This window comes from Mus musculus, chromosome 4 (assembly GCF_000001635.26).
Source record: "Mus musculus strain C57BL/6J chromosome 4, GRCm38.p6 C57BL/6J".
Classification (NCBI taxonomy): domain Eukaryota; kingdom Metazoa; phylum Chordata; class Mammalia; order Rodentia; family Muridae; genus Mus; species Mus musculus.
In genome coordinates, this window is record NC_000070.6 from 150,896,383 (window position 1) to 150,914,917 (window position 18,535).

The following is an 18,535-nucleotide window of genomic DNA, read 5'->3' on the forward strand; positions in this document are numbered from 1 at the left end:
ACTACCACCACATCAATGAAGTCCCCGTTGTTTCTCCCTCAGCAGCCTCTGTATTATTTTTTTGGTTTTTTTTTTCTTCTTTCTTTTTCAAGACAGGGTTTCTCTGTGTAGCCCTGGCTGTCCTCGAACTCAGAAATCCACCTGCCTCTGCCTCTCAAGTGCTGGGATTAAAGGTGAGCACACCACTGCCCAGCCCTCTGTATTATTTTTACTAGTGTTTATTACGGTGTGCACTTATCCCCAGTGCTCAAGAGGCAGAGGCAGGCGCGCCTCTGCTGTGTGAGGCCAGCTTGCTCTACATACTTAGTTCCAGAGCTACATAGTGAGTCCCCGTCTCAAAACAATGTGCAGTTTCCAGCTTTGCTTTCTTGACAGGAGCTGCCAGGTCCCTCCTGAGGACTGCAGGTGTGTTCTTTCTTCACAGTGACAAGATGGCTGCCAGTACTCCATCTTTAAGTTCCTTCGTGGCTATCCCAGCAGAGAAAGAGAATACCCAAGCTGAGCCTTGTCCACTGACCAGCCTAGCCTGGGCTACATGGTCAGGGCAGATGAGGCCCAGCCCCAGCACATTTTACTCCTCAGTGAGAGCCCAGTGACTCTCAGAGCGCCTGAGGAGCCCAGGAAGCGCCCGCCATCAGAGGCCGTCCGTCTCCGCAGCAGGAGGGGCCGAGCTGCTCCGTCAGTCTGCAGCTGCACCAACAGCAACCACCTGCAAATGTAGCCAGCCACAAAAGACCCCAGACACAAAGGTAGCTGGCAGGAGCTTGGTAAACTGTTTATTCTACTAGCAAGGTTCAGAAACATACAGACCCGGGATGAGAGCCCCGTGTGGCGGCTGCTTCACATACTACTGCTGAGGTTCCCTGGGCTCTGGACACACCAGTGGGCTTCCAATGCCTGCTCAAGCGTGGGGCCCAGGGCTTGGGCTCTAGTCTTTGAGAACAAGCGGTGCCTTCACTTGGTTGGCCATGTCTTTCCCCACGAGTGCCTCCACAATGGCTAGTGCAAACTCAAAGCTGGTCCCCGGCCCGCGGCTGGTGAGGATCAGGCCGTCCTTCTCCACGCGGCTCTCTGAGTAGCTGTAGTGACCTACAGGGAGCAGACAGTCACTCTACACACACTGCTGCCGCCATTCCCGAGGTCTGTCTCCTCTGCCCTCCAGACTACCGGGTACTGTGGGGACGATGGTAAAGTGACTGCAAGGGTGGCTGGAAGGGACCAACAGCGCACGTGGGAGAGCTCTGTGGGCACTGGTGATGGACTTCTCCACTGCCTACTTTGTTTGCCACAGGGCTGCTGTGGCAGAGGCAGGGCAGCGGTGAGGACAGAGACTGCCTGGTCCTCTGCAGTCCCAGACCACACAAGACCAGCACATGAGGTCTCTTCCTCTGCCTCTCCCTGTTCCTCTGAAACAATGTGGTGGGCTCCACCAAGACTCCCCACGTCTCCCCCACTTTCTGTCTCGTACGACAGGACCCAGGCTCCAAGCACCCGCCTGCCCTCTGGGGCCTTACTCATCTCACACCCTCACCCCACAGGCCAGAGTTGCTTTCCGGGAGCCTAGCCGTGTTCCCAGCATCCGGCCCTTGGGCCAATCTAGTGTGGTCCTGAAGCAGGCCTGCTGGGGCCACAGCTGGGGCCTGCTGCCTGTCCCCTCCAGCACCCGCAGCAGCTGGGACCCTTTGCTTTCTTATATCATCTGCTATTCAAAGTGCTTGGGGTCTCTTCTGTTCTCGGTCTCTGACCAGAACACGGAAGCAGGTTTCGTCCAAAGTTCCTGACTCAGTCCCCCAGGCAGTCTCTCTACTGTTGAAGAAGGGCTCTGCACCAGCATCTCACCCTGGCCAGCTCTGTCTCCCTCCGCACCGAGGGCACTGTGTGGAGGACCTCACTCTCTCAGGTCCCTGTAGGAGACCCTCTGCCCAGGATATCTGGGCTTGGGCCTTGGCACAGAGGCAGGGAGTGGAAGGGCTGGTCGGAGACAGAACTTTAGGGAAGAGATGGATGTTGGGAAGGGAGGGCGGCCAGAGTACGGGAGGCCTCCAGGCAAGGACTCCTGCAGGAGCAGGGTCACGTGCGGACGTGAGGGCGGACACCAAGGATGATCAGGAGCTCCACATGCAGCCCTGTGGGAACCACCAGCATGGCCCCAACCTGAGATGCTTGGGCACAGCTTCATGTACCCTGTTTCTGCCCGAAATGAAGAACCCAGGACATCCAGAGTTCACTGAGAGCCCTCAGAAGCGCGTTTCTCCTCCAAGCGGGGCAGCCACACCAGGAGGAGCCTGCCTCTCTATCTCATTCAAAACTCCATCTGCATCTGCTGACCAGACAGAACATACCAGAACCTTCCCACTTACAGGACGGTAAAGAAAACAGAGACCGCCACTGGAAGGGACGTCTCGGTTCACCCAGCCCTACTTTCTGATGGCTAAACCAGGACAAGACCTTTTAAATCAAATACTAGAAACCCAGCCTCGGCCTTAACCAGGAAGTTTAAAGGTCTCAAACAGGGTTACCACTTGTCCACGGCCCCCACCTAGTGGCCACAGTGAGGAACAGCCTCACAAAGTGTACCAATGCAGCCGGGGCTGCTGTGGAGCCTGGGGGAAGGAAGAGGATTTGGCGGTCAGGATAGATTTGCAGACATGAAAGAATCTCTTCAGAGAAAGGCACTCACTACTTAGGCCTGTCTATGACAATCAGGGAACACCATTGCAGAGCAGTTTCCATAGAGACCCAAAGCCCAGAGAGCCCAAGTCCTTGGCCCTTGATCCCTCAAGAGAAGGCAGTCAGCCTCTGAGCACGCGCCTCCTCAGCCTGCCCTCAGGCCTTGCTGCCTGAGTACTCACTCATCCAACACACTTCTGAGGACTACTGCTGCTGCCATGGGCAGGGGGAGCCCAAGCCAAGTGTTACGGAGCCCCCAGAAGAACCTCGCCTACAAGAGTCACGTGGAGGATGGCTACTGTCCCTCAGACTGCTTTCAAAGGGTACAATGGACAAAGAGTGTCCTAAAACCAGGACTTACTGACCCTGGCAATGATGTAGGGGAGGGAGAGCCTTCATTACAGAGAGGAGGGGAGGGGAGCCGGGTTCCTTGCCTTGCCAAGACACCGTAGGCTCCAGGTAAGCTGGGCACTGTGTAGGCTATGAGGTCCCACTGTGTGCCCTCAGTACCCGTGTTTCAGAAGCTCAGGTGACACAGGACCAGCATGTGCTTTGTCCCCTTGTGCGCATGGTACACATGGCGCACACGGTGCACAGCGCAGCCTGAGTTCGTGCCATCCTTCCTACCCTGACCTCACTTCCTGAGGCTCACACAAACTCAACTCCCAAGAGCCAGAGCTCATAACAGAGCGGTTTCACCCAGTTTGACAGTCAGTCTCCCTCTAATAACTGAAACAGAGCAACAGGCTTTCAGGGAAACAACACTTGGGACAAAGCTAAGAACACGCGAAAGTGCAGTCACAGAGCAACTCCATGTGTCGCTGCACACCAAACACACACTCTACTGCTGAATCTTAGCCTCTAAAACAAAAAGGTACGAACTTTTAAAAACTGCGTGTACACTATTTTACTTCAAAAAGGGAGCTCTAGTTATGCCCAGGTATGTATTTAAGAATGTTCTCAGGGCTGGAGAGATGGCTCAGTGGTTAGAGCATGTCCCGCTATTGCCAGAGGACCCGGGTTCCATTCCCAGCACTCGCGCCAGACAGCTCACCACTGCCTGTAACTCGGCTCACAGGGGACAGAACATCCTCTCCTGGCTTCTGTGCACACCTCCTCATGCACACACATAACTGAAAATTAAATAGCAACTTAAGGAAGTTTCTCGACAGCATGGGTTCACATAGGCAAAGAAGCAGAAACCAACCACAGCCCACACCCAGGAGCCAAAGAAACAAGCAAGACACAGGAAATCCAACTAGCAGTGAAGTCAACCTGCCAAAGCTAAAAAGGTAATGACGAGGTTGAGGTGAGAAGGTGCAGCCTCATATGGCACACACCTGCACGCCCATTTAGGCTGAGGCAGGAGGATGGCTTCAGTCCAGGTCAAAGCTACCTGTGCAACACAGTGAGGGCCCATCTCAAACACAAAAGCAGGCTGCAGAATGGCCTAACTAGATCTGAATAACAAACTACCTGGAAAGGCTACAGCGGAGCTTTAGAGTCACAGAGGACACGTCACGGGCCTTACTGACAAGCGCAAGGAGGAAAGCGCAAGGGGAGGGGCATCCAGCCTCGCGTCAGCCCTCCTACCCTGTCTGCTCACTTCACCAGAAAGAGAAATTGCTTTCAGAGGGTTAATAAAACTCAAATGCCTAGCTGATAGGAAGGAAACGCATCACCAAGCAAGCTGGCCGCCCACTGAAGACATTGCCAAAGGTCTGCAGCACTGTGCACTGTGGGCAAAAGGCATTTGCTGAAACTGCTGTCACGGATTCGGTAAAAACACTACCTAAACTAGCACTTCACAACCCTCCCCGCTGTCGAGTCAGGGTTCTGGTGGCCAGGCTGAGGCTGGGCTGGCGCCGCTGAGAAGTGCGTGCAGAGCCAGGAGCCCTCCACTTGGCTAGGATTCTGTCATATAGGGAAGCACAGGGAGGGAGGGATATACTCACTGCCATTCATCATTTTGTCCTTAGCCAGTGGGTGTGTTGTGACCTTGCATCCAAAACCTACTTCGTGAGCCAACAGAGCCGTAGGACCTAGGAAGAAGATGTATATATACAGATGAGAGGGGAGAGAGAACCTGTGCTGTAAAACAGAAATACAGCGTGTGAGGTGGCGCACGCCTGACCCCAGCCCTTAGGAGGCAGAGGCAGGCAGATCTCTGTGAGTTCCAGGCCAGCTTGGTCTACAGAGTCAGTTCCAGAGCGTGTCCCAGGTCAGTGAGGACTACAAAGAGGGCTCTGCCCCAGAAAAACAAAGACAAAACAAAGAGTTTACCAGAAGTATTCTTCTAAAGCAAACACCCGAGTCTGAACAGTCACGGCTCTAAATCCCACTGCTTAAACACAACAGAGGCGCATCCTCCCGCCATGAGCCCCGTGAGCACCGGGCAAGGTGTGCACGGCCGCCTTCCTGTCATAGTAAGTGACTAACTAATGTGGTCAAAGGCCTGATTTGAAAATGAAGACAAAACAACTTACCACTGCCATTATCTGAGCCTCTAAAGAAGGCCATGCCCAGCCGGGCGTGGTGGCACACGCCTTTAATCCCAGCACTCGGGAGGCAGAGGCAGAGGCAAAGGCAAAGGCAGAGGCAGGCGGGTTTCTGAGTTCGAGGCTAGTCTGGTCTACAGAGTGAGTTCCACGACAGTCAGGGCTACACAGAGAAACCCTGTCTCGAAAAATCAAAACAAAACAAAACAAACAAAAAGAAGGCCATGCCAAGAGTTAGCTCTGGGAACCGGCAGCAAGCTCAAGGCAGCAGACCCCACCCTTTCCTACAGCGCCACCTGGTGGACACTTGAAGAACACCCCACCAACTACAAGTCCTTGGGTGTCCTGGTTCCTGGTAAGTCCTTCCACTCCCTGCTTCTGGCCACCTACAAGCTTCACTGCAAGCTTCCTTCTCTCCCCTCAGGAAAGCCTCCCTGCGATGACTTTCTTCTGGACTCAGCAGCACCGAGGGTGATGCTAACAACGGAGCTCCTGACTGTAACATCACGGTCACTCTTGACTGCTGATTGAAGACAGGCTTCATTACAGAGCTCCACTCCCTGCCTGGGCCACCCCAGTTTTCTGTTTATCATCCCGAGACCGTGACACAGGACAGTCTGCTAGTAATGTTTCTTTTTTTAACAGTGACTTGGTTCGGAGGAGGGCCAGGCCCTCAGGTCTGACTGAGCGCAAGTGAGCGAGCCAGCTGCTGCTGTTCCAGTCAGCGACTCGGAACACGATGACACTGCAGTTTACCTTCAGCCAAGTCTAAGAACAAACCCAGGCAAACCCTAGGGAGGCCGGTCTCCCAGGTCAGCGAAGGACACCAGCCCCCTGATGACTTCGTACCCACCGTCAGGACAGTCCAGGTTACAGGGATTGCAAGACCACCAACCAACAGAAATCCCTGGGCCTCGGCACGGCAGGAAGTCAGAGCTGTGGGAGCCTAAGACGGGATGCCCAGGGCAATGCGTAGGTGCTCCCAGTGGCTCTCTAATGTGCTCTCAAGCATGCAATCGTGGCATCCCATGATGCCCACAACCTCTGTCACTTCAGGGAGTTAGAATGGCTTTGTATGTCGGTTTTGAATGGAGCTTCTCACATGCTAGGCACATACAGCTCAGTTATGCTTGGTCCTAAACTGGGAACTTTTAGAGCTTTTTCCACATGTTTTCCCTCCATTCTTTCCTTCAGTGGAGAGAGGCTCTCTTACGTAGCTAAGGATGGTCTTGAACTCACAGCAGCCCTGCCTCTCCCTCAGCACGGCAGTTACAGCCTGGTCTCCCAGACAACCCAAATGTGATTTTTTGTTTTGTTTTGTTTTGAATTTAACTTAATTTTATATGCATTGGCACAAGGGTGTCAGATCCTCTGGAACCGGAGTTACTGACAGTTGTGAGCCACCATGTAGTTGCTGGGAATTGAACCCGGATCCTTTGGAAGAGCAGTCAGTGCTCTTAATTGCAGAGCCATCTCTCCAGCTCCCAGGAAGGATCTTAAAACAGGGGAGGAGCACACAGCCTTTGCCCGAAGGATGGCGCTTGTCAGTCTGATGTCATTTCAGTAAGACAGCAGCCACAGATGTCTCTACAGTATCTGCTTTGTCCCCTGGGGGAGGCAAGGGCACCAGAGCTAAGATAGAGTCCCTTGGTCCCCAAACAAAACCATCCACTCCTCAGTCACTGATTCACCTGTTCTGTGACACACTTAAAAGGCATCTGATGAGGAAGACGCCGGATGCCAGACCGTCACCTGAGAGGAAAGCCACATCAAGGATTTGAAATGGGCCAGGAAGCAAACTGTTATAGTCTCAAGGCTCAGGATATGTACGAGAGAGCTCATCTGAAGCCATGGGTTTCAAGAGCACCCAAGCCAAGACTCAGCACGCACCCAGGCAGGCGAGGCCGGGGGAAATGTGTGGCGTTTGTGCCGGTCAGATTCTTGCTGACTCTCCTGGCAGGCCTAACTGCTGGCACAGAGATGCGCCGGAACAAGCTGTTTGCTGGATTCCAGAAGCCTGATTTTTCCCTGAGGTCAACCAAACAGGGCAAACACTGAGTTTCACAGATTAGCGACCTAGGGCAGACAGAGACAGAAAGCTCAACAATTGGGCTCAGTGCTGCCATGACACGAGTTCATGCCACCCAAACCAAACAGCCAGTGTGGGCGCCTTTTGGCTTCCTGAAGGCAAGCTGTGTGCAGTCAAGCTCCCAGAGACAGGCCAGCCCCTCGCCAGCTACAGCTCCACACCCGCACTTACTCACCTGCACAGATGGCAGCTATGAGGCCCTTCCTGCTCTCCTGCTCCTTGAGGATCTCCTTCACCATAGGCGACTAGAGAGAGAACCCAAGCACCCAGTCACCATCGAGACACGGTCTCTCACGGGAAAGCTGGGACCCTCACTCCCAGCTTAACTCGCTTCTAGCTGTTTCCCAGAAAGCGCTCTAACCCGGAAGTACAAAAGTGGCCAGGTTCCTAACATGTCTGTGCTCTCAAGCCCGGCCAATGGCACTCACCCCAAGGGAAAGGCCCACCACAGTGACGACAGGAAGGAAAAAGCAATGTCACCAAGGCACGTAACCCTGTCCTGTGCTCTAGGAGAGGCAGAAGCGAGGGGACACGGGGTTCAGCAGCTACAGATGGCAGAGACCCCAGAAGGAACAGCCCACTCCCTACTCCTGCCTCCTTTCCTGCATGACTCTTCACATAGAGCTGGAAACGAGAAGCAATGGCTGCCTCTGATGCCATCCTGCATTCACACTGTCACTGTGGTCCCACAGCGGTCCTGGACCCTCGGCTGAGCAGGCAGCACTTTCTAGGCTTAACCCACTCCGCTGCTGCAGCACTGGTCCACTGACCTGGCTAACCTTGCTGTAGTGTCCTTTGTCATCCTGCTTGCATTAGGCTGTTGTAGTTTCCCATTGACTTTAATCACAGGACATGGTAGTACTAAGAGACGCCCTAAGGGATCTCCTACACTCCAGACAATCTTGCTTACCACCATTGTGAAGAGGTAATCCAATTTCCCCATGGTAATCTGGATCTATCACCCCTCCTAACACTGTTACTCCTTTTTTAGCCTGTTGGTTTAAGGGCATTAGAAGCCCAAAATGACCAGGGGGAAGTCTGAGCTTCCAGTTCAATGGAATGTTTGTTGTAGCTCCTGGTAGGAGCACTCCCCTCTCTGGAGCCAAAACTTCTAAGCCAGCAGAACCTAGAGTTATGGGGACAGGAAGCAAAAATTTTCCTAGAGGGTCACTAGGAGTGATAGTAAGTGGAACTATTCCGTTTTCCACCCCTTGATTCCTGGACCCATGAATCCTGGCTATGGGTGAAACTGTACCATATATCGAGCGCTGATTCAAAGCATATACTGCCTTCTGAAGAACTCTGCCCCAGCCTTCCAAGCTGTTACCACCTAATTGGCGCTGTAACTGCATCTTCAAAAGGCCATTCCATCTTTCTATCAGACCAGCTGCTTCAGGATGATGGGGATTGTGGTAAGACCAGTGAATTCCATGATCGTGGGCCCACTGACTTGTGCTCTGCAGCGTGAGACACTCACTGCCAACCTCTGCTGTCTCTCCTGTGCCTACAGCACACCCATGAAGCACAGAAGGGCAAACGCAAGACAGCGAAGCAGAAGCTGCGACTTTCCTCACAAGCCCTTCGCTTAGGCATGACTGTGCAGCTTTTACCTCAGATAAATTCTGTGCACCCAGATTTCCTCCTGGAAGAACCACCACATCGTATGGTCCCTGCGAGTTGGGAAATAAAAGGAAACATTTCATTTTTACTGTGTTAAATGGCAGCCCAGTATCTGCCAAAGAAAACTATGTGTGCCTGGGGTGGGGGCGGAGCTACATGTACCTCTGTGGCAGAGCCCATTCTTAGCAAGCATGAGGCCCTGCGTTTGACTCTAACACCAAAAATGACTAAGTGCTAGTCATAGTAGTGCACACCCATAGAAAGAGGTAGAAGCAGGAAGGTCAAGGGTTCAAGGCTGCCCTCAGCTACTTACTCAGTGTAAGGCCAGCCAGGTACACAAGACCCTGTCTCAAAACAATAACAACAACAAACCACCCAAAATGAAACAGATAAATAAAGGTGTATCCCTCTGGTGGAACATTGTAACCAATAAAAAAAACAAAAAACAAAAAAAAAGAAAACAAAAACAAAACAACAACTGCAGGTCTGAAGGCTGGCGAGATGGCTCAGTTGTCAAGAACTCTTGCTGCTCCTGCAGAGGACAGGAGCTCAGGTCCTGCCACCCACACAGTGGCTCACAACTGCCTCTAACTCCAGCTGCAGGGGATCCAACACCCTACCCTGTTCCCTGGGTGTGCGCGTACACACACACAGTGTCTTATTTAAAATGTAGAAAACTGTGATGGAACCTGTCTGAGAGGAGGCCCTGCGAGCATGTGTAGTGTAAATGCACTTGAGTGGCGAGGAACCCACACGGAGCACGGGCCTTGGAGAGACACCCGGTAGCTGACAGGGACCAGCCTGAGAAAAGAGGGGTGTGGGGCTGGAGAGATGGCTCAGCGGTCCATGAAGAGCACTGACTGTTCTTCTGAAGGTCCTGAGTTCAATTCCCAGCAACCACATGGTGGCTCACAACCATCATCCATAACGAGATCTGATGCCCTTCTCTGGTGTGTCTGAAGACAGCTACAGTGTACTTACACATGATAAATAAATCTAAAAAAAAAAAAAAATACCCACAGAAAAGAGGGGTGTGTCACTCTGACTTTATATATAAACGTCTTTACCATGTGACTTTTTCAGTAGAAATACAGATAGTGATATTTTTAAAACTATTTTTTAAAAAAGATTTATTTATTTAATGTATATGAGCAACCTGTTGCTGACGCACCAGAAGAGGGCATCGGATTCAATTACAGATGGTTGTGCACCACAAAGTGGTTGCTAGGAATTGAACTCATGACCTCTGGAAGAACAGACAGTGCTCTTAACCACTGAGCCATCTCTACAGCCCAGGTAGTGATTTTTAAAAGTTTAAACCAACCAACCAACAAAACAAAACAAAACACCCAAATATTAAAAGGCAAAGAAAAAAAATTAGCAATCTAAAACTTTGTGAAGAGAAAAATCACAGTATTGTAGTGACTTAAACACTCAAATATCCAAGAAACCTAATTCATTTTAAACTTGCTGAAATTAAAAAGAACAAAGAGAGAGAGTGAGAGCACTATCATAATAGTATAAACTGCCATACGTGCCATTTATTTAGTCTTTATGGTGCTGGGCATGGAACCCACAGACTAGCTAAGCAAGTGTTCTCCCACTGAGCCACACCGTGCCCATCCCCACCCACCTTCTGACACAGGATCCAGACCCTCCACCCAGGCCAAGTCCTTCTCCTAAAGGAAGTCTGTTCTAACTGCAGTCACGGATACAGCCAAAAGCCGTTCAGAGAACTAATAAGCCCCAAGAAGAAAGAGTCCAGGTGGACAAAACAAACCTGCGTTTTTGCATCTTCCAGACTGGTATCTGGACAAATCATTACATCACGGCTACACTGCACGGGGTCCTTCCCAGCCAAGCCTGCAACAGTGACTTTGATCTAGAGAAAGAGCAGATAGATGTTCAAGACCATGAAAGCACAGACTCCGGGCAGCCTGACACCCATTCTGTGGTTTGTAAGTAACCTGTCGGGGAGTACAAGACCAAGCCCAGGCAACGGTAAATAACACCTGGTCTCTTCTGGTTTGCCAGGGACAGCCCTAATTTGTAGCTGAGCCACTACTCTGGCTCTGCCTGGCTAGAACACCCTCTATTCCACAAGTGCTGAGTTGGGAGATGAGTTACCGGGCCGTCCTAATAATAACCCACGGGTTGAGGGTGGCATTATCATTACAACCGTATGGGCTTTTCTTAAAGTAGAAGTGCACAGCACACAACTAAACAACACTTTATCCTGTAAAACATTGAGTAGGTGACACTGCCAGTTGCTAGTCCCCGAAGCTCAGGAGATACCCGACAGTCCTGGGGGAGGACAGGTGAGTGCACTGGAGGCAACTTTTCAGAACCCAGTGATGCTGACTACACAGTCAGCAACCCCACCTTCAGGTGCTGAGCCTGAAAAACCATCCTCACGTTTGCACAAATAAACCCCACAAGAGAATATTTATTAAAGAGGCTGCAGAGATGGCCAGTGGTTAAGATCACCCCGGGGTTTGGTTCCCAGCACCGACATGGCGGCTCACAACCACCTCTAACTCTAGTTCCAGGGGATCAGGCTCTCATGTGGTGCACAGACAAACATGTGGGCAAACATTCATATATACACAAAAGATGAATGAACGCCTCGAAGTATTTACTCCAGTGTCATAAGGTTGTCACTGGAGGGGAGGGGTGGTGGCTTTCCTATGCTGTCCCAACTGTGCAGCGATGTGAAATGAAGAAACCGGGTCTGAGCCCTGCTCTAACTGGAAATCAGCGCTGCTGAGCGTCTCTGCCTGGGGTTTGTGAAAAGAGGCAGAGAGCTGACCATGCTGCTGCCAGGTCTGAGTGAGGAAATGCTCAGGGTGAGCCTGGCAAACCTGAGTGCATCCCATGCTCACCGTGTCACATAAACACAGAGTGGGGAGCCCAGGCTAACACGGAAGACAGCGCACAGCCCCTGACCGCCACATCTGCACCACGGGATGCAGCTCACACACAACATTAAACAAATAAAAGTGACTTGGAGTCCCCTCGTTTTTAAAACAGGGAGAGCTAGCCCATGAGGGGAACTCACCCCGGCTCGCCGCATGACATCCACAGGAATCACTGTCTCCATCTCCTCTGCTCCTTTGGCCAGGATGACCAGAGCTCTTTTGGAAGCCATTTCTATTTCTTAAAGACTTAAAAAAACAGGAAAAAAAAGTGTTCAAAATGTTGCCTCTGTAACAACCATCTGTTCACGCAGAGTAAATAACTTCTGTGTGACAGGTTGGGATCCATGGAAGCAAGCAGCTTAGATTAAAACTGGTTCACATGGCAGAGTTTCAGCACTCTAATCCCGGGATGAAAACAGGGTGGCTGGGGTGGGTAGTCTGTGGCTAAGAGCACTGGATCAAGGTTTAGTTCCCAGCACCCACAGGGCTGCTCCCAATTGTCTGCATCTCCAGGTCCAGGGGATACAGCGCCCTCTTCTGGCCTCTGCACATACATATATGCAAGCAGAATGCTGATACATCAAAATTAAATCCTTGCATGCCTTTAATCCCAGCACTCGGGAGGCAGAGGCAGGTGGAGTTCTGAGTTCGAGGCCAGCCTGGTCTACAAAGTGAGTTCCAGGACAGCCAGGGCTATACAGAGAAATCCTGTCTCGAAAAACAAACAAACAAACAAACAAACACCAACCAACCAAAATCTAAATCCTTTAAAAAAAATAATAAATGTGGGATTGCCAATGTGTGCTAGTATTCTTTGCATTTTCCCTTACTGTGCTTTCTTAGGACCAATCTCTAACGAAGACAGGTCACATAACGGGCCCTGCATATCAGTCACACTGTGGAGAGGCTGGTTTTCTTAAAATACTCTGAAGGAGGGAGGGAGGGAAGGAAAAGAATAAGAGAAATAAGAGAAAGAGAGAAGGGGAGGGGAGGGGGAGCGAGTCGAGCGCACACCTTTAGTCTCAGCGCTTGGGAGGAAGAGACAGAGACAGGAGTATCTATCTGTGAGTTCGAGGCCAGCCTGGTCTACAGCGTGAGTTCCATGATAGCCAGGGTTACAGAGAAACCCTGTCTCAAAAAACCCAAACCAAAACAAAAAAGCAAAGCAAAACAAAAAACCCCAAATCCACAATTTCACTGGTAAAAAACCAACTTGTAAATTTCGAAGGTTTTGTTCTTGTTGTTGATGTTCCAATAAACTGCTAAAATGTCAGGACCGGGTTGGGGGAGTCCAAAGGTGCTAAATCTCTGACCACACTGCTAATGATTAATAAAGATGGACTATCTCTTTAGGAGGTCAGCCCTGCTGCGGCCGGGAACAGCTAGCCGCCACTCGGAGGCACTTTCCGCGTGCTTTCCCTGCACGCTCCCCACGCATCACAACTTTGGTCAAGCCTTCCAGTAACTGCGCTCGCTCCAACCCGGAGGATGCTGTGCAGAGCCTGGCCCGGCATGCACTGCGGCCGCTGCCCCCAGCCCGCCCAGCCGGGACCCTCCGGGGCAGCGGGCGGATCACAGCCCGGCCTCTAGCCCCAGGGCGCTGACCTGCAGCCGCGCCTCCTCCACCCACGCGAAGCCACCGCTAGTCCGCAGGAACCTCGCACCCGACGTGTACCCAGCACGCATGCGCGCCACCCGCACTGAGGCTGCGCACAACCCCTCGCTTCCGCCTCGGCCTGCGTCATGTCCGGCTGAGCCCAGGCCCCGGGGTGGGGGTGGGGGGAGGAGCGAATAGAGGCTACTGCGGCTGCGCAGCGCTTGTACCATCTCGCCCCCAGACAACGGTACCGCCCACCCTGCGGGCGCCTGCGCAATTGCCCCTCTCTGCCTCTTCGACGTTTAAGTTGATAGTGGTTCCGAGTTTGAGGCCTGGCTGGGCTACAGCCTGAACCCCACACTTGTAATCCTAGCACATGCGAATTCACAGGCTGAAGTTCAGTCATTTTTGGAAGCCGTCTTACATTACGGTTTTTGTGGACCGTTTGCCTTTCTTGCCCCTTACTGTGACATCCCCTCTATTTGCCCCTGGCCTGCTAGTCTTCGTTCCACGTCATCCCAGGCCTGTCCCTCCCAGCTAGGCCTGGTCACCCTGTCCCCTGGGTCACAGGACGGTGTCAAGCTTTAAGAGCTCTTGCTGGTTTTGCAAAGGACCCAGGTTCGGTTCCCAGCATCCATTTGGGGAGACTCACCACTGCCTAACTCCGGATCCTGAGGATCTAATGCCATCTTCTGACCTCCACGGGCACTGCACTCATATGCACACAAATAATAAAATGTCCTACTGCACCCTCGGGTTGGAGCAATGCTATCATCTACGATAAGATAAATTATTTAATTATCTCATTTTATTTCAGCTTTTTACACTTCTGGGTTGACAGTTACTGTGTGTGCATCTCAACCTGTGCCAAAGGGTGCACGTGGAAACTCACAGAAGACCACTCGCCTTAGTGTGTTCTTTCTTTACTACAAGGTCTCGGATGGAACTCAAATCCTCCGGTGTGTGGCAAGCACCCTTACCTGTCGAGCCCTCCCACCGGCTCTCTCCTGAGTTTTTAATAGTTATCTTTCAGCTTACAGGAGGGAGACCCACCCTCACCTGGTCCTATCTGTACCCACCTCAGAGAAAGCCAGCTCGTTTGGCAAGTCTCAGTACTTTTTATACAAACCCCCGACAGGATATAAACTTGCTTTCCTTCCTATATGGAGATTGAATACCTCACATACATTGGCTGACCTCCATCATAGGTTCATATTGGAAATCTTATAAACTGGAAATTCTTTTTTTTTTTTTTTTTTTTTTTTTGGTTTTTCGAGACAGGGTTTCTCTGTGTAGCCCTGGCTGTCCTGGAACTCACTTTGTAGACCAGGCTGGCCTCGAACTCAGAAATCCGCCTGCCTCTGCCTCCCGAATGCTGGGATTAAAGGCGTGTGCCACCACGCCCAGCTTCAAACTGGAAATTCTTACAGTAGGAGTAGTTTAATTCTTAAAAATTGCTAAGTCATGTATATATACAATAAAACTTGGGCAACTGCTTTAGGAGTTGTGGAATGGACTGGTTCTTCACTATGTGCAAAGGGAAAAGACAGAGCCAGCCCCTTCAGCTTTGAAGGTACGGAAAGCTGGAGTGACAGAAAGAAGACCAGGACAGCTTGTCAGATGTGAGCTTCAAGATCCACAGAGGGTGTTGGGCTTGGTGGCTCATGCCTGCAACCCCAAGTACTTAAGTAAGGAGTGAAACCTGCCTCCAGGGGAACACAGGCCCTTGTCTCTTCCCTTAGGGCTTAATTCAGTGGTGCAGTCCAGGACCCCACTAGGACACTCCATGAAGGCAGCTTCACCTTGAGAAGGTGTGCATCTCCTTTCTGGAGTCTCTGGAATGGAAAGGCAGAACTGTTCCTTTTTCTTCTGTTTCTCTTTCTGACGCTGGCTTCCTCACTCTTTTCTAAAGCTCCTCTCCGCATCGTGTAGCTGCCTGCTACCATGTGCTGACCCCTGCAGCCATGTGCTGACCTCAGTGCCATCTTAACTTTTCTATTTTCTTACTCCGGGTAGCTTCAAGATGAATAGCTTGACTCTCTGGGGGTTTTCTTTTTTTTTTGTTTGCTTTTTTTTTTCCCCCCCCAAGACAGGGTGTTTCTCTGTATAGCCCTGGCTGTCCTGGAACTCACTCTGGAGACCAGGTTGGCCTCGAACTCAGTAATCCGAATGCCTCTGCCTCCCCAGTGCTGGGATTAAAGGCGTGCGCCACCACACCCAGCTGGGGTTTTTCTTTTAAACTCTGCTATATTATCCTCAAGCTCCCATTTGATCCAGTCTTAAATTATTTTAGTAATGAAGAGATCCTGATTATCCACAGTCTCTATGATAACTCCACAGAGACTTCCCAAGATCTGTGGTAACTCATCCTTCTGCCTCCTAAGTCTCTAATTTGCAGAGATTATGAACCCATTCCTGCACCTCTAGACAGGATCATTTGGAAAGTTGAGGCAGGATTTCCAGTACCAGGCCAGCCTGGGCAACTGAGGGAGAGCCTGTCTCAAAGCAATAATGTGGCTAAAGCTGTAGCCTGCATAGCCATGGGTCAGGGCCCCTCATTCCAAACTCCAGAGCCTAGAAGGAAGAACAAGAAAAGGAAGGCTCTGAGAGGTTGGCTGCTGTGGCAAGAAACAAACTCAAGAAAAAAAAAAAACAAAGGTAAGACCCGTGGTGGGCTGGTGGCAATGCCATGACAACACTTTGAGGGGACACAGAAGTTCACACTCCTGACATCTCCACACCACCAGCAGGAACTGAAACAGAGCAGTCTGGTTTTATCCAGTGAATACCCTGTGCACAGTTTTAAAACACACATATTGGGGTTGGAAAAATGGCTCAGTGGTTAAGTGCAGCAGAGAATCTGCATTCAGTTCCCAGACCTACATTGGGTGGCTCACAGCTGCCTGGAACGACTATGTCAAGGGCTCCCATGCCACTCTCTGACCTCCAAGAGCATTTTCACTTGTATGTGAGCACATGCACACACACACAGGAGCACACACACACAAACAACTACACAAAAGAAGAACATAATTAAAAATAAATATTTTTTAAAATCCTGGAATGTTGTTACTTCTGGGAGTTGGATTATCCCTGTGTCCCCAGAAATAATCCTTCCCCCTTCCAGCTGCATGCAGGGTGTGCTTCCTTCCCTTCCCTCTGCCAGTCTTGCCAAGGCAATGTCAGCCCAGGACTGAGCAAAGCTTTGGAGAGCCATGGCCTGACGGAAAGCAACTGCCATGGTTCCTCAAATGACACCGGTGGAACAACAGACTTTGCTATCAAGTAACTGCTGACTGACACAGCAGGAGCTCATCGCCCACCAGTCCTTCCTACCCCAACTCTTTATTCTGCCAAGGCTGGCCTCATGGTGATCTGCCTTCCTCTGCCTCTCAAGTGTTGGGGTTAAAAGCATGTGCCACACCCCCGACTCGGTCTCAGGACTTCTAGCTAGGACGCTGTTTGTTTTCTCTTTGACTTTCGAAGGTGTCTGTCTGTGGTGGTTAATATTGTCAACTTGACAAGACGTGGACTCTGAGCACTGGTGTTCACGGATCTATTGCTTGTGTGACCAAAGCTCAGGCTCCTGCAGGGATGTCTTTCCCTCACGACGGGCCAGGGCCCCTCCAACTGTAAGCAAGAATAAACCGTCCATTCCCTAAATTACTTCTTGTCAGGTATTTTGCCACAGCAAGGAGAGAGTGACTGATACAGTATCATAATTTTCATTTTACAGATATGAAGAGGAAAATAAAATGACTCTATAAGGTCTTGCAGTCTTGGGCAAATTTTGATGTTCTGAAGCCAAAATTCACACTCTGCCCACCACACACAGGCTGCCAGTATTAGTTAATACTGCCAGTAACGCCCAGGACAGCTCAAACATATTTCTCACTACGTATTCATAGAACAAAGCCAAAAAAACCCCCAACCATTTACCAAAATATACTGCTGTAATTCTGGTCATGACGACGCCCCATGCCATCCACCAACTTTTTCACCCAATGTTTCTCAGGTCATTATGCATTGTGGGGAGACGTACAAGCTAAAACCTCCCTTGGGTTTCAAGTAAGTCGGTGAGTTGAAGCAATTGACATATTTAATCTCATTGCTCACATCAGGACTGTTGTCTGTGCAGATCGTGACTGTAACACAGGCCGTCTGTGCAGATCGTGACTGTAACACTGGCCGTCTGTGCAGATCGTGACTATAGCACGTGCCATCTGTAAGCGGGAAGTTAACATTTTCAACTCTTTAATGCTTCCCTTAATCTAAATCGCAGATATCAGACAGAGGAAAGGCCTTTGGGACCTTTACCAAAAAAAGAAAAAAAACTTTTTTTTGAGATTGTCCCACATTGCAGTTCAGTGAACTAGAACTCGAATTAGCGGGCATCCTCCTGCCTCTGATTCCCGGGTACTGTGCATCAAAGACCTGTGCCACCACGCCCCGCTGATATTCCTGTTTTCAATATCGCGGAGAACTTCCCCCTCGGAGCCCACGAAAGGTCAGGTCGGCGCGAACGGAGAGTGGGCGAGCTCTGACCTTTAAGGCCACGCTGGCGCAGGGGGAAATTCTGACTCGGAGACCTGCGAGGGGACTAGACCCGCCTCGCCTCGGCCGGGACGCTGTGAACGCTTCTCGGGGGTGGACCACCCAGAACGCCTCCCACAGAGCAACGCTTGCCGGAAGTGAGTCGGCTGACCGCCAGAGGCGCACGGCTCACTTCCGTCAGGGCGCTGCCGTCGATTGGCTGAGCCTAATCGTAGTGGGCGGGCGCGCGAACTGCTCTTGCGGGACTCAGTGCGCTTGCGCAGCTTCACTCCGACCCGGTTCGCAGCCGGAAAGTTTCTGGGGAGGACACTGCGGTCCCTGGGCACCCTGGGGTTACCGAGTACCGCGACCTTGCGGACTTCCGGGGCAAGAAGGCGGCTTGAAGGTGGGACGCGCTTGCTGCCGACTACTGCAAATGGGCTGGCCAGAAAATGACAGTTTACCGAATTCCCTTTCTGCTTTTTACTGTTAATTCAACGCTTAATTAGCTCATTGAGGACAAGTGGCCCGACCTTCCTTGGGGAACAGATTTTGACACACAGTCAAGATGGATATTAGTTAAATATAACTAGGACCTTTCTGTTGTAGG

General features: G+C 51.1%; 1 protein-coding gene across 1 annotated transcript; it reads right to left on the reverse strand.

Annotated features, from left to right (window-relative positions):
* Positions 1–750: 750 nt before the first annotated feature.
* Positions 751–13,539, reverse strand: Park7 (Parkinson disease (autosomal recessive, early onset) 7). The gene is made up of 7 exons (NM_020569.3): positions 13,401–13,539; positions 11,936–12,041; positions 10,658–10,759; positions 8,868–8,927; positions 7,433–7,502; positions 4,626–4,712; positions 751–1,089 (listed from the first exon to the last, which is right to left on the reverse strand). The coding sequence occupies exons 2-7, from the start codon at positions 12,023–12,025 to the stop codon at positions 929–931; spliced, it is 570 nt and encodes a 189-aa protein (NP_065594.2). The 5' UTR covers positions 12,026–12,041; positions 13,401–13,539; the 3' UTR covers positions 751–928.
* Positions 13,540–18,535: the final 4,996 nt, after the last annotated feature.